Source organism: Apteryx mantelli, chromosome 13, assembly GCF_036417845.1.
Source record: "Apteryx mantelli isolate bAptMan1 chromosome 13, bAptMan1.hap1, whole genome shotgun sequence".
In the NCBI taxonomy this organism is placed as follows: Eukaryota; Metazoa; Chordata; class Aves; order Apterygiformes; family Apterygidae; genus Apteryx; species Apteryx mantelli.
This window is the reverse complement of record NC_089990.1, coordinates 1,999,664-2,014,567: the sequence shown is the minus strand read 5'-3', so window position 1 is coordinate 2,014,567 and position 14,904 is coordinate 1,999,664. Positions and strand designations below refer to the sequence as shown.

Here is a 14,904-nt window from a genome sequence, read left to right as displayed (position 1 = left end):
CATGGCCCCCAAAAGTGAGGCTGCGCGCCCGCCTCAGGGAGTCGGCGTCACCTCGCCTCACACGGGCCCATCGCCTGCAAAATCCGACCTGCTGCCCTTGTCTGGCTCACGTAACTCCTCAAATACCGCACCTACCAAGGCGTTAAACTTCTAGTGGTGGCCTGGGTCCTACCGACCAAGCAAAGATAATGACAGTTAGGGAAATTGTCAGAAAACGTGCCTTCTTCCCACTCAGAAATTGAGCGAGAATGGCAAAGAGGCCATTGCCATGTTAAAATAGCACATTTTTTATGAAACATCTGTTCTAAACAAATTACTTTGAAATTGGGCTCTTATGAGAATAGCCCAAAGAATACAAAGACAACAGGTTATGCCAGAAATTAAATCGGAAGGGACAAAGTGAAGTGGAAAATGCAGCTAGCTAGCCACTTCTTTAGCTCTGCCGATTTGGCTGTCACCATTACCAGTCATACCGATTTTAATATGACACACAGCATATACACCGGTTAAGCAGCATTCTGTATCACAACAGAAAATAAGACCTGGTCCATCTCTCCACAACTTCCAGCATCTACAGACAAGGTGATGCATCGCAGGACAAGGGTTATAAGGCACAAGCAAAGTAACCTGCATCCGGCAGCAAGTGGCATGTTAATAACACAGTGTTCAGGAAGGAACAGAGAGGGAGAAGGGAGCTAGACAGTGACTTTAGTTATGAAGAGATAAGCTGAAGGCAGGGCAGAAGATAGCAAACGATGAAGAGTACAGCCAAGGTGCCCCAGTGACTGAGAGGCAGAAGGGTCTCAAACAGTTGATCGACCCAAGGCAGGGCAATACCACCCTTAAGGCCCTCCTCAAATGTCAGCACTCTCTGCTTGCATGGACTGAGCCTCCATGGAGGACATCAATCCTTTAAAAGGGATTGTATTTCTGTTCTCCTTTTAAAATCAAATGTGCTGTTGTACGTGTCTGGAGCAGTGATTCACGTCTTCGGCCATAAGAGATTCTTTACCAGTGGGGATACCCTCCCTTGGCCAGGTGTAGAGCAATGTCTCACATTCAGTGTGCTCAAGCAAACGAGCCATGAATATAAAGAGACTTTACAGAGAAAACTGGCAGAAGTTTGTTTCTGTTGTCTACTCTGGTTTTCCCTTCCACCGGATGCTTTTGCTCATGGCCTGTCTTATCTTAAGTGCATCCACATATATAACAGCAGTTACTCATCTTTTTAGGCCTTGGGGTTTTTTTGTAGATAGCATTAAATACAAGCTCCCTAGAGTTCTTCCTGCTAAACCAAGAGGACCTGGATTTCCAAAAGCTCATGTCACCTCCCATGTGATTTTTGCTCCAGTACCCACACCTCTGGAGATTATTGGTTTGGTGGTTGTTTTTTTGTTTTTTTTTTTTTAATATTGTGAATCTCTTTCCATTAATCTTACCAGAAGAAATATGCAGTGCAAGGTTGGAGTTTGTCTGCATAACATAACATGGTGCTATGCAGCACCAGCCAAGCTGTAATCAAATACTTCATAAGCTTTATATCAGTATAAACAATATTGTCCTGATGAGCCCATTTGAAGATCAGGCTAGTTAGCCATTCTGCATGTGAACCCTACGCTAGCATTTCTGCATGGTGCTCAGCTCTCGTCTCCCAGCGCAGCGGTTTGCGTGGCAGCAGCCTGCACATCTCTGTGCGGTGAAGGTGTTGGTGTGCGCCTGGGTGTGTTTTGTCTGCGCGGCTGCACCAGAGGGAGCTAAGTCATTGCTAGCAGTGAGGCCCTGCAAGCCCTCCCTGAAGGCCACCTGAAGTCACAGCAGCCGCGGCAAGGCTGTCCCAGGCAAACGTACAGGTCATGACGGCAGCGTGTCTTGCCCCAGGTGCTAGAGCAGTTATTAAATCTGTGATGGCAGGTACTGCGTGTGGTCCTCTCCTGCACTTGGAAGAGTCAGAATGACATTAAGCCATAGGACACTGCGGCCAGTGCCACAGCTGGGATTCACTAATGGCTTGTACTGGATTGGACTCTTACTGCCTAGCATGGGATCTAAATCTGACAGACAGTCTGGACAACACAAAGCACAGCATGTCAATATGTACAGGCAGTGTAGTATTTTATAAGTGCAATGCCTCCCGTTTCTTCTCTGTGTAGCTTTTTTGAAACAAAAGAAAGACAAAAAGCTAGTCACGTTTCCTTGCTTTTAGCTCAGAGTCCTTTCTTACAATATTTCTGAAATTAAAATAGGGATAAGACAGATAAGAGTTAAAGCTGTATTTCTACAAACTGACATTGGTCCATAAGAAGTACAATAAAAGTAATTGACCTAGCTGTGAAAAATTTATATGGTGCAACAGTAATTCAGGGCAGGCTTGCAGCAATTAACCTACTAGAATGAGTCAGTTTATCATCTCCTGTGTTTGTTTTCTTCATACATACATGAGGAAGCTTGATAAAAAGTTAATCATAAAAAACAGAGCAGTTGTGGATTTAGGTTCCTGTATTCTTTGTCCTGAATAGACCCCCAATAGTTTTACTATCCTGTCATCCTCTCTCTGTGTGACCATTTTGCTTATGCCTGAAAATGCAGACACCAGTACTGTGAGATACGTCAACAGTTTTACATGTCATTATGCAGTATTCCTGCATACCAGGCAGGAAGTGAAGAACAGCACTCTGTCCAGCAGTGGGAAAATTAATTAATATAATTATTGGAAGCAGAATGGGGCCATGAATCAACAGCCATTTGTTCTTCACTAACACAAAATGCTATGACATCCCTAACAATTACTAGTTCCCTTTCAACAAAAAGGCAATGCCACTATCAATACAGCATCTTCCCCTTACACACGGATTAATTAAAAGCTGCAATAAACCTATCAAATCATCACCCCTTTTAACTAAGAGCCAAGATTTCAGCAGCACTTTTTTCTTAAGGATCAGAGTGAAAGAGACTGCTAGAGTGAACTCCTTCACCCTTAGTGTTATCCAGAGGCTCTCTGAGCAGTTCAGAGATCACCTTTCCCATAGGAAAACTCTGTTTAATCGTTAACGGGTATCTTCTATAGGCATGCCCTTCTGAGGCCTTCACCTCTCGGAGCAAACCAGAGCAGCGGTTCGCAGGGAGCTATAGGCTTGCTCTCCAAATAATTGCAAACAGGCTGATGATGGGGCAGTTTCCCCTCCCTTAGCATTGCGTGGGGACCATTTTGCCCCAGATATCCAGGGGTGGCACAGGACCAGCTTTCAGACACACACTGTCACAGCTCACCAGACGTGAACCAGACTGAGAGTAAGAAATCTGTGTGAGGCCCTGTTTCCTCTGAGAGGGAGAAGGCCATGCCTCTAAGAGCCAAGTGGGTCAGCTCACTTGTTAGCTGGTTGGAAGTTCATGAATTTCCCTGCTAGGAGTTAATCAGCCCTATTTTCACCTGTTGCTCCAGTTGGTCAAGAATAGGTTCTACTTACAGCACAGGAGCATGAAATAAGAGCTAGTGACCAAAATCACCCACAATCTGCTGGTCTTCAACCCCAGCATAAAAAATTGCAAGTACCCGCACATGTTGTTCTCCTGCTGACTGAGGTCTGCTTGGCAGGACATGTTTTTCTGAGCTGCCCCTTCCAATTACAGAACTAATGTTCTTAACACAAGGAAAAAATAAATGGTTCTTTGGCAGGCATAATTATCTAGCAAGCCCCTATTCACACCACAATGAGCCTCAAGCTGGGGACTACAGGAATAGTAGCTGTGATTAGTTCCACTGCACGTGAAAAGGGGGAGTTCCCAGGGTTTTGACAAGCAGGGGATCAATCTCTTCCACTCTCCAGCTCTACAGGGTGTTTTAGTGCAGTAGGTTTTCAGCATGAAGTTGACATCTAGGGATCAATCTCACCTCAGGTTCTGGAGTGTCCTTATATTTCCGCCCATCGTTTCCCAGACATGAAACATGCCCACATGCTTTCCATTATATAGGTAGTAAAACCAGGACCGCTATGGTGTATTCCATTTAATGCACATGTGCAGAACATCTGGCTTTGCACATCCAGAGGGCCTGTCCAGTGCTTCCCAGGAGCACCAGACACGTTACAAGTACGTCCAGTCTTCCTGGAAGGTGTTGGAGCTCCTGCATGTGGCCCTACAGCATGGTACGCACAAATAACACTCCAGCCAGACTGAAGCATGCCTGGAAATTCCTTGCTCTACCACACAGCACATGCACAGTGGTCATGGCTGACACAAACATAAGCTGAGAAAGTCCTCAAAATCTGAGTGGACTGAGTTCTGGGGTGGGAGGGGGAGGATGTATCTGGAAAAGCCCAGTTGCATGGCAGCCCTAAGGCAGCTCATAGGCCTAAGTCAGCCTCTGCTTTGGAGACAAGACTGTTCTGCACATCCTTCCCTGCTTAACTCACCTTCTGACTGGCTTTGGAGGTGGTTTCCTCAGGAATGCACACAAGGAAGATGCTATTATTTAGTGATTCATCAATAAGGCCAGGGCACCTTCTCTGCAATTTGAAAAGTCTACCACAAGCAACCTGCAGTGCGCCACCCACACTATACATGAATGAATTCAAACTAGGCCCTATTGCCCAGAAAACAAGTGAGAGGGAGGAAAAACAGGGTGGTGAAAGGAGACCAAGGTGCTTAGAAATGTAGCAACCCTACTCTCTTCCTGGCCCCTCTGGCTGTGATAAGGATACCATAACATGCAGTTGGCCTGTTCTGTCCCCGAGCCTGTGCATCATCGGGTGGTCCCTGAGCCTGTGCACCATTGGGTGGTACAGCTGCTGCTTCCCTCCTGCAGGGTGTCTCCTCAGTGTGACCTTCCTAGAGAGAGATCCCATCATTTTTGCTGCATTCAGCTTGACAGGACTCCAGCTCTCTCTCACTGCGTCCCCGCTGCTGAAGACTGCTCGCACAGCAGTCAGCCTTTCCTTAAGAATACTTTTGGCCATATCTCCTCCTAGCAAAGTCCTGTTCCGGTGACAGTGCTGGTACAAGCGCAGGTAACATGATGCTCCCAGGCTTTTTCTGTTGCGTGTCTTTTGTTCTGCAAAGAAACCAACAAGCACCACGGGACAGTTTCTTGACTTCAGAGTGTAGTTCTCCACAGCAGCCTTTTGTATCTGGGTCTTTTCTCCTCTGATTCACCAACTTGCTGAAACACATGATTCTGATCTGGAAGGGATTCCCGCCTGACCATCCGAGAAGAAGGGATGGGAGTCTCTTTCTCTTTGAATCTAGCACAGCCATTGCATCCACTGCCCTTCGTGCTACGCCTGAGGTCCTTCCAGGCTGCAGTCTAGTTCCCCCTCAGTCTCATGGCTGTTACTCTCGTTGATTCATCCCTGTTTCCCAGCTGAAGATCCCCATAAGGACAATCCCTATGGTTGCTTGTCATCCTCAGGGTGTCATGATACTGCTGAACACCCCAGAAATAAAGGAGAACAGAGATGCAAAGGTTCTTCCTTAAATACAAGCACTTACTCATGTTTGTGTCTTGAGGCGGAATAACGTAGGCACCAGCTGTCCCAAAGTTCAAAGTAACATCCCCCAAATATCTAAAGCAGTACAGATGTTGATCAACAGCTGAGCCCCCAGGCAGTGATGCCATCCCAAGCCTTTTCATTCTGGCTCAGCTTTTGTCATAGCCAAGGAACTCCACTGGTGCAGGTGAAAGCCCTGACCCACCCCACCTTCCTGTCAGAGCTGCAGTCTCAGGGCTGTAGGGAGGAAACATCCCAACATGTTCTTGAACAAAGTCATTCATCCCCAAAACTCTTACTTATTTACCAACAGCTAGTTGCCTTTGCTCAGGTTATCCTCCTGGAATAATTTATTGAGCATCCTTCAATGAATAAAGAAATAAATTAAAAAAATTGTTCTTTATCAAAGTCAAAGGAATCCATGCAAATTGCTCTCTTTTCTATAGACCTCATTGTCCACACAATCTAACCAGTAGGGAATGATCCTGTTCATTTCAGTGTTACTCCTTTCAAACACAAGTAAAAAAATCAGCTAGTGAGGAGAGGAGCCTCTTCAGAGCAAACCCCTTGCCTACTTCTCATCATACTTCATGTAGAGGAATAAGTTTCCTTCTTTTTTCTGAGCTCAAGCCAAATTCAGAGCCATCTCTTCCACATCAATTCACAGCACCAAGAAGTGAAAGACTTCTGCCATGGCCATGGCAAAATCAGCTCCAGGAATTTCATTTCCAGAGAGAAAGATAAACAAAAAGCCACAAGACATTAGAAAAAAAGATAATAAAAAAAGGCTTAGGAAAGAAAAGTGAAGAGGTAGATCCGCCAACATCAGTAACAAGCCAGATGAGGTTTCATGAAGCAGAGGGTAATGACAGCAGTCTACCACACTCTGGAGAGGACTGATTGTGAAACTGAGGCAAAAGAAATGTTGGAGGGAATGTCTGAAGGGCTGCAAAGCCACAACCATTACACAGATCTTCTCAGTTACAGGGACAGTGCTACCTTCCTGGTCCAGGTTTAATCAGGTCCTGAAGTGGTATCTACCAGAGCTTGAAACATTTGTGGTGGAACAGAAGGTATAGAGGGTTGGAGAAAAAGTCTCTTGTACTGATTTCTCTGGCAGAAGGCATTGCACTTTCTAGCGCTGGAAGCCACTGAAGGGTGACATCCACATTCAAGTTGTTCCCATCTTTTACCTCAGAGGGTTCTTGTGCCAGCCTGGGCAGAGGGAAAAGGGCTCTGTGTTCCTCTGGCGACTTCCTACTGGCATTTCTGTCCAGGCAGGAGTAGAGATAGAAAATGCATTCGGTCAGATGGATCCCCTCAACTGCATGGTTTATTCCTTCTGCATCCATCATCTAGTATTAATTGCCTTGTTCTGGCTCTTTGTCCCTGGGAGACTCTCTCAGTCTAGCAGATCTCACAAGCCCGGTAATTCCAGATGTGGGCCCAGGATTACAACACCTCCCACTCAAAACATTGTCATTTGACTGTCATCTCCCCACCACAGTCCTTCCTGTCCGCCTGACCATTTGCATCCTTCAACTAATTACAGTGCTTTCCAATTTCCTCCAAGACGTAAATGGAGCCCAGCATCTTCACTGCCAAATGACCCCTCCAATCCTTTCCCAATTCTTCCCTGTTGGGCCTGCAGTCAGAATGCAAAAAGTGAGGGAAGGAGAGGACTCTGCATATTCAGCACTTGACCCTGCCTTTTCCCAGGCAGAAATTCAAACAGGACCTCTGTAGGAGAGGATCACAACACCTCCTCAGGGCATTCCTAGCTATTGTAGCCCTTCTCCTCTACCCCAGGCTATGTATGTTTGTAGTTACCAAATGCAAATCACATTTCCCACCCTCCTGGCCGAATCTCTCACTCCACAATATCCTTCCCCTGTTTTTTTCTCACCAGCTCATTTTGCAATGCTCTGCAGAGTTCACAGCCCCTCCCAGTTTCACCTCCCTCTGATCTTGCAATGAAGAGTGAGGTGGCTATAGAGAAGGTATTTAAGCAATCCTCCTAATTAAGTACCTGCATCACCTCTCCGCTTAGCCTGGTTCTGGATATAGAAGCTTCACCCATTTTGCAGCCTAGCAGCTTGAAGACTCCCCTTTTCTGAGGAATGTTGGTGACTAACTCCTAATTGCATTTTAAAAGAAAATCTTGAGAGATAGCTTTTTTGGCCTTGCAGCTGTGACGGAAGCCTTGCAGCTGTGGCTTTGCTGTCACTCTGGGAAGGCTATATGCCAGCAGCCTGATCAAGTCAATGGCACATTAACAACTGATAATGATAGTTAACTCACTTAGTTAACTATGTGAGCATATGCTTCACCCCTGAGCATTTCAACTTCCAGCTCCCAGGCTTCTCTCAAATCACCTTTGACTCTCAGCTCTTATTCACTCTTAATATAGAAACCTGGAGCACATTAAATGGAGGGGACAATTTACAATAAAAGCTTATGAATTGATTCCATGACCCAGCAGAGGCTATTAAAATGATTGAATGAATATGGAAATGAGTAATCTTACAGCTGGACTCAGGGCTGAACACAGCCAATTCCATTCAATGCAAACCACAAATAAAACAAGATGCATGCAAAGCCGCCAGAGTCTCTAGGTCATGGTGTGAACTGCAGGAATTTGTCTTAGGATTTCAGTCACATTTACCTATATTCCTCATGCTGTAGGTTTTCTGAGCACATTTGTATTTAGACTCATCCTTTCTCTCCAAAGCCTGCATGAACTGGAATCTCTTATTCTATGCAAACACTTGGCCAGCTTCAGTGCTAGAATAAATCAGGGCAGCAGAGGGAAGGAAAGGTATATCAGGCCCCCCATCCTGCAACTTCTGACTTCTTGCTGTTCACACACACAGTCCAGCCCACGTTCACAAGGATCAGAAAATAAGCCCATGCTTCCTCAGTTTTCAAGCTAACAAAACTAAACCCCAGAAGGCTGAATTCTTAGCTTGTTGGTCAGAGGCCCAAGGAAGTATTCCATAAGGTTTTCTGTACGTGCGTAATAGCTGAGGCTGACCGGCAATAACTGTAGGTTAAAGGCAAACCTGGACCAATGAGCAGCAGAAAGTAAAAAACATGTCTTAGAACAGAACCAGTTCTCTGCCATACAAGTTGTGGCACCATTGTGTGAGGGTGCAGAAACAGTGCTTCACTCTCCTTACAGCCTCATTTTCCCTGTGGCCAGCTGAATTCCAACAGAGGGGAGGAATGAGGCTGTCCTAGGAAACATGTAGGTCTGTCACCAGAAGAGATGCTGTAATATGTTTATTTAAAAAACACACACCAGAATCCCACTTACATTAAATAAGCGAGTACAGAGTCTAAAGGTTCAATCTTATTCCCCTAGGGCCCTGAAGTCATGTCCTCTCTCCAGGCCAGAGTGCCAGCACACCCAGTATTAAGGGGGGGGTGGTGGTGGTGGAGGAAATAGGCTGAATACCCTTGTGATCTAACAGAAGGGGTAGGAAGGACGAGTGAGCACACTTGCTGAATGGGCTTCCACCTCCAACACAAGTTCAGAGGGCAGAAACTACGGGGCTACCATGGTTGTTTTGTTAATACAAGGTCGATGTGTGTGGTTTTGCCACACCAACCTGCCTAGGCAGCCTCCAGGACCCCTCCTGTCCGTAGGCTTGTATATTGGCATCAGTCACAGATGAAGTCTCTCATTACTGAGGAGGAGCAATCTCCATGCAGATCTTGGAGAAGATTGATGAGTCTCCTGGAGCAATAATTGGTTCTCCCTGTGTCCAAACATGGTCTTCATTTCAGATGCTGTGAAAGACACTGGACAAATATCTGCCCCTGAGGAGGAACATTTAGTGGTGTGGGGTGAGCCCACAGCAGAAACCTGCCCCCCCCAGAGCAACAGCCCATGACCCCTCACCCTGAGCAGCAGCTTTCTTCCCCTGCAGCTTTCTCCCAATGGGCAGCTCTTTACCCCCTTTCCCATCCATCACTCCTAGCTTTCAGGCTACTGTCAAAAACCTCCTGCAAAGAGACAATGGCAGCCCAGGGTCCCCATTCACCCCTGGAGAAAAGGGTCTGTGCATGCAGAGTGACAAATGGTTTGTCCCCAGCAGGAGACAGAGGGCTGGACACTCCTGATCAGCTGCAGAAGAGCAGCCCTTTGTCTCTGGAGAAATGGAGGAAAGGTCGGCCTTGGGTTTTAGACTCCCCCTCATCACTTGGTTTGTGGTAATGCCAGAGTCCAGGCTTCCAGCTCAGCCCCCTTCTTGCCATAGCTCAAAGCATCCCTTGCAGTTCGTGTCCAGGCTCCAGATGCACGCTGGAGGGTACCAGCACAAGGAGTCCTCCCCCGCCTGCCGTGAAGCCTCCTGCGCTATTTACAGACGTATCTCTCCACCATCCGCCGGCACTTCTTGCACACCACATAGCAGCACCAGTGATACTTGCAGTGACACCTCTCCACCATCTCTTCAGTGTAGGCGTTGTAGCCACGGCCGCAGCACATCAGGTTGCAGCCGTCACTGCCCACGGAGGTCTTGTTGCACTGCCTGCCAATGGGAGGACGTACAAGCAAGAATTCAGAGACTGTACATGTCCGCCCATCATGGTGGCAGAAGAGGGTACAGGCCACAGCTGTCTGCCCTGGCTTCCTGGCAAAGATTTCTTGCCCATAGCAAGAGGCAGCAAGATACAGGGGGAAAGCAGGGGCTGCTTGTGGCACACACTAACTGGAGCTGATTTCTGCTCATGTTACCATGACAGTGCAAACACTGTGCCAGTGGCTGTGACTGAGGATGGACACACACTATATCACGCTGGTGCAGGAACTTCCAGTGGAGAAGGAAGGGAGGATGGCTAGGACCAGTTACTTCTGCTATTGCTAGATCTAACAGGGATTGCAAGTCACAGCCCTGAGGCAACCTTGGCTCAGCCTTCAGACTATGCTTCCCCACCCTTCTAGACCACCCCCCCCCCACAAAAATACACCCCAGAAAGATGACCTCTGGGAAACACCACAGACTCCAAGGACTGCTGAACCTTCCTACCCTGTTTACAGGCATGCAGCACCCATAGGTTTGCAGGGAGGGGCAAGATTTTTCCTCCCTGACTCCACTCCCTGAAATGGCTGGATCCTGTCCTGGAGCAGAGTGGAGGTGATGGACTATCAGTGATGGCCTGCTAGACTCCCAATTGCCTTTATTCCTGCATAGTTCCATAAAAGCAACATCTGCCATCCTCCCCATGGAGGCTTAAAATATGCAAAGACTTCCCAGCAATCCCCATGGTGTCCACATCTAACTGGGAACCATCCATCCACATAAACTTCTTAGAGCGTGCTCTCAAACCCAGTGGTACAGACACTCATACATGGGTAGGTGTTAGTTTAAGCCACAGAAGGTGCCACATGAGTCAATGCAATGGAAAGGATGTTCTTCCTGCCCAAGTCTTTGGTGGGTCTGCTCGTACAGTCTGCCTCTGCAGATACAGGGGGCTACAGGCTTACTGCAGCAGATGTAAGCAGCACTCTGCATAAAGATATGGCAGTTATACCCCTTTCCAAACTGCTGAGAGACTGCAGAGACTGTCCAGAGTATTTCCGGTTACATATATGTAACAGAAGCCTCTCTATATTAGAGGCTGATTTATTATGTATTTGTAGCAGTTTCTTACCTATCCTGTGTCCCCAGAGACCCCAGCTGGAGATTCACAGTGCAGTAGTCTGGAGAGTTGATCAGATAAACCAAATCAGTCTCTTTCACTGGCCTCACATCCATTTCTTTTGGTATTAGCTGCTTCCTGGGCCCCAGGAGCCGGTGGGTCACCTTGATAGCTGCCAGGTACTTGGATTTGAGGTCAGAGGCAATTTCACCCAGGTTTGGTAGACCCTTCCAACAGGTCTTAACTGAACAGGAGCCTGAAACACCATGGCATTTGCACTTGGTTTCCAAGGAGTCACTCAGTACCTGCAGAAGACAGGAAAACAGATGAATTTACTTTTGCTTTCGCCTGGTACCCACCCTACTGATTTATTTACAAGAGCATCCACAGGAGGCTTCGAGAGATGAAAAAGCTCTGCTGCTTTCTGCCACCTGAGAAACTTTTTACCTGTTTGAAGGCAAAAGAAAACAATGCTATTGGGACAACAAGAGAATGCTTTCTTTGCAATGAATATAATGGGGCAATCAAGGACTCAGCCCTGCTTCATTCCCCTGGTGATAAGAATGTAACCTTTGGGAAAATACCAGCTGGAGTTTGCAGTGGGGCCAGACGCTTCCCTAACTTACATGTGCTGGCCAGAGATGGCCAAGTCCTCATCTGGGGAACACGACTGCATGAAAGCACAAAGAAATTTGCAGTTCTCAGCATAGCTGATAAGCACAACTGACAGCATTCCTTGAAGCAGAGCAGCCACGAAGCAGGATGGGCCTTTACTTTCCATTAGAAGGGCATAAAGAATTAGCGTAATGTAAAGTTGCCAATACCTCCCTAGTTGTGTAAGGGGTACAGGGATACGTGCGTGTGTGTGTCTGCAAACAGATGTAGCTCCATTTTAACAATTTAGTTGTCTCCTCACTTTAAGGACAGCATCCCAACAGCCTGGCCAGAGTCTACAACCTTACATTAGGCTCCCGGCCATCCAAGTTGCATCACTATGTGCCCCTGTTGTAGCAATTTGTGGCCAGTGACCATACCCACCTGTCGGCCCACAGCATTGTTATGCAGATTCATGGCCTTGATAGCTTGTGTTCTCAGCTTGCTGGATTTCAAGGGACTGTCAGCAAAAGCAGCACCAAGCTGGAGGCCATAGCGCAGGTTGTCCCCACAGCCACCCCATCGGAAGTCAGGCCCCGGGACCTCAGATGGGACAGATCCACACGAACAGAGAGGGAGTTCTCCAGAGGCGCAGGCCTGAGCAATAGAGTGCGTGACAGCAGCAGCAGCAAGAGCATGGACAAAGGCAGATTCCCTGGTTCCTGCAAAGAAAAGGGGGAAAATGTCACACCCACCTGAACACATCAAGTCACAAACCTTGCAATGCAAAGGGTTTTCCCGGTGCCAAGCAAGTCACCTGCAATCGGTTCCATTTCTACCCACTACCAACAGGTGCATTTTGGAGAGGTCTCAGCACAAAAGCAACTGCACTTCCCCACATACAGTGGGGATAGGGAAAACATGACTCGTTAGGGCTGACACTCAGATAAGCCGGGCAGCAGCACACCATGGCTAGCCCTGCTCAGCCTCAGAAGTCCTTACAAGGCATAACACTGTGTGCAAGTCCTGCACTGCTTTCCACCGCACTTGTCCCACCCACATGGATCTCAAGTCCCTGCACATCTGAAGTCCTCCCAACACTTCACACATCTGCTGTGTAAGTCAGCACCAGGCATTTTCTCTTCCCTTTCTCTTCTCCATCTGACTCGATCCAGCTTAGCCACCTTCATACCTCTGCGATACACCCCACTGTATCAGCCTCATGCTCTTTGCCAGACTTTTCTTCAATACTGCCTATCAATCATTGCTAAACACTGCTACATGCCACTAAAGAAAGACTCAGGAGGATATTTTCAACGCAAATGCTGCTTTCTTTCTTGCAACAAGATAAAGCTTAGGCTTAACACATTTTTCTTGTGCTCCGTATTTTTAACCTGTGCCCCCTATTGTATTATCCGCTCATTATATAGCCTCTGTTTCTGCTGGATTAGAGCTCTTCTCCCTTTTTCAGAGCCTCTAGCAATTGGTTTTGCCTGAAATCAAATTAACACCACTGTTGTAATAGCAGCAAGTTTTCCCCAACGAATCTGAGGCAGGATTGACGCCCATCAAACGAACAGCAGTTTTGTTTGTTAAAGCACTGTCTAAAGCACCGTTTGCCCAAAAAGCTACGAGAAGCAGAAAAACCAGCATGAAAACACCGGGCGAAGGTTCCTTTACCTTTTAGCAGGTCAGGACCGAAGGCGGGGGCGCGCTGGATGGAGGAGCAGTTCCACCGCATGTCGGCGAAGGTTTTCTGGCAGACGCTCTTGGTGTCGGTGGCGGCCCGGACGATGCTGTGCATGACCTCCAGGTTCCTCCGGCACATCTGGAACTGGTCGGGCACCAAGCCCGCGAGCAGCCGGCAGTGCTGGGTTTCGTTCCAGGCCACCCGGCTGCCGCTCTCCGTCAGCCCGCTGCGGGGAGAGGCCAGGCGTGAGGGGAGGGGGGGGGTGTGCGCGGACACCCCCCTCCGAGGGACGGGGGACAGTGAGCGGGGGGGCCGGGGACAGAGCGCTGGGGGCCGGGCCCTGAGGGGATCCGGCTGCACCCCGATTTGGGCTGGCCCAGGCCCTGAGGGGGTGGCTGTGAGGGGGGGAGCCGTGAGGGGAGCCAGCATGAGGGGGAGGCAGCCACAGGGCAGGGAAGGGGTCCCTGAGGGGAGCCTGGAGGGGGAGAGCCCTGATGGGGGACATGAGGGGGGAGCTGCTCTGAGGGGGAGGCAGCCACAGGGAAGGGAAGGGGTCCCTGAGGGGAGCCCGGAGGGGGAGAGCCATGATATGGGGCAGCCCTGAGGGGACAGCTGTGAAGGGGGAGAGCCCTGAAGGAGGGTCATGAGGGGGGAGCCCAATGGGGGGTCCCTGAGGGGAACTGTGAGGGGGGGGAACAGCCCTCAGAGAGGGTCCTGAGGGGAGCTGTGAGGGGGGGGAGAGTCCTGATGGGGGGGAGCAGCCCTGGGCATCCCTGAAGGGAGCTGTGAGGGGGAAGAGCCCTGATGGGGGTCGAGCCCTGGAGAGGGGCAGCCCTGATGGGGGGGCCATGAGGGGGGGGGAACCCACTGGGGGTCCCTGATGGGAGCTGTGAGGGGGAAGAGCCCTGTTGGGGGCAGCCCCGAAGGGGAGCCGTGAGGTGGGGGAGAGGGGAGCCCTGGTGGGACTCTGCCTGCCGCCGCCAGGCACCCGGGACCCACATCCCCCCCCGTCCCGCTACTCACAGCCACCGGATGGCCGCCGAGAGGCCCAGCTGGCAGAGCAGCGCCGCGGCCACGGCGGCGGGCACGGCAGGGCGGCCCATGGCTGGAGCTGGGGCCGCGGCTGGGACCGTGCGGCGCCGCCGCCCCCTTTTATAGCCCTCGGGCGCCAGGCTCCTTCCCCCCCGGGGAGGTGAACAAAGGCGGTTTCGGTGCCGTTCGCAAAGCCCCCGCCGTGTCGGGGCGTGAAGCAGCGGGCATCCGCCCGGAGCCGTCCGGGTCGCGCTAGGCGGCGGTTGTGCCCCCGTGAAGTCCTCACCCGCCGCGTGCAGCTTCCAGCCCCACAGCGAGGCGCAGCGGAGCGGGTTGCAGAAAGCCCCGACGCCGGAGGCATGGCACGGCCCATACCTGGCGCCTCCTGGGTTTAGCGAGCATCACCTTCCGCATCCGCTCTGCAAGAGGGAGGTCGCTGGACCGCAAAGCAAAGGCCCA

At 49.6% G+C, this 14,904-nt stretch overlaps 1 protein-coding gene across 1 annotated transcript; it reads right to left on the bottom strand.

The window, feature by feature from the left end:
• Positions 1-9,556: 9,556 nt before the first annotated feature.
• On the bottom strand, positions 9,557-14,534 carry LOC106486175 (protein Wnt-11b-like). The gene is made up of 5 exons (XM_067304026.1): positions 14,437-14,534; positions 13,404-13,639; positions 12,168-12,445; positions 11,142-11,434; positions 9,557-10,018 (listed from the first exon to the last, which is right to left on the bottom strand). Exons 1-5 carry the CDS (start codon positions 14,514-14,516, stop codon positions 9,844-9,846), a joined length of 1,062 nt encoding a protein of 353 aa, XP_067160127.1. The 5' UTR covers positions 14,517-14,534; the 3' UTR covers positions 9,557-9,843.
• Positions 14,535-14,904: the final 370 nt, after the last annotated feature.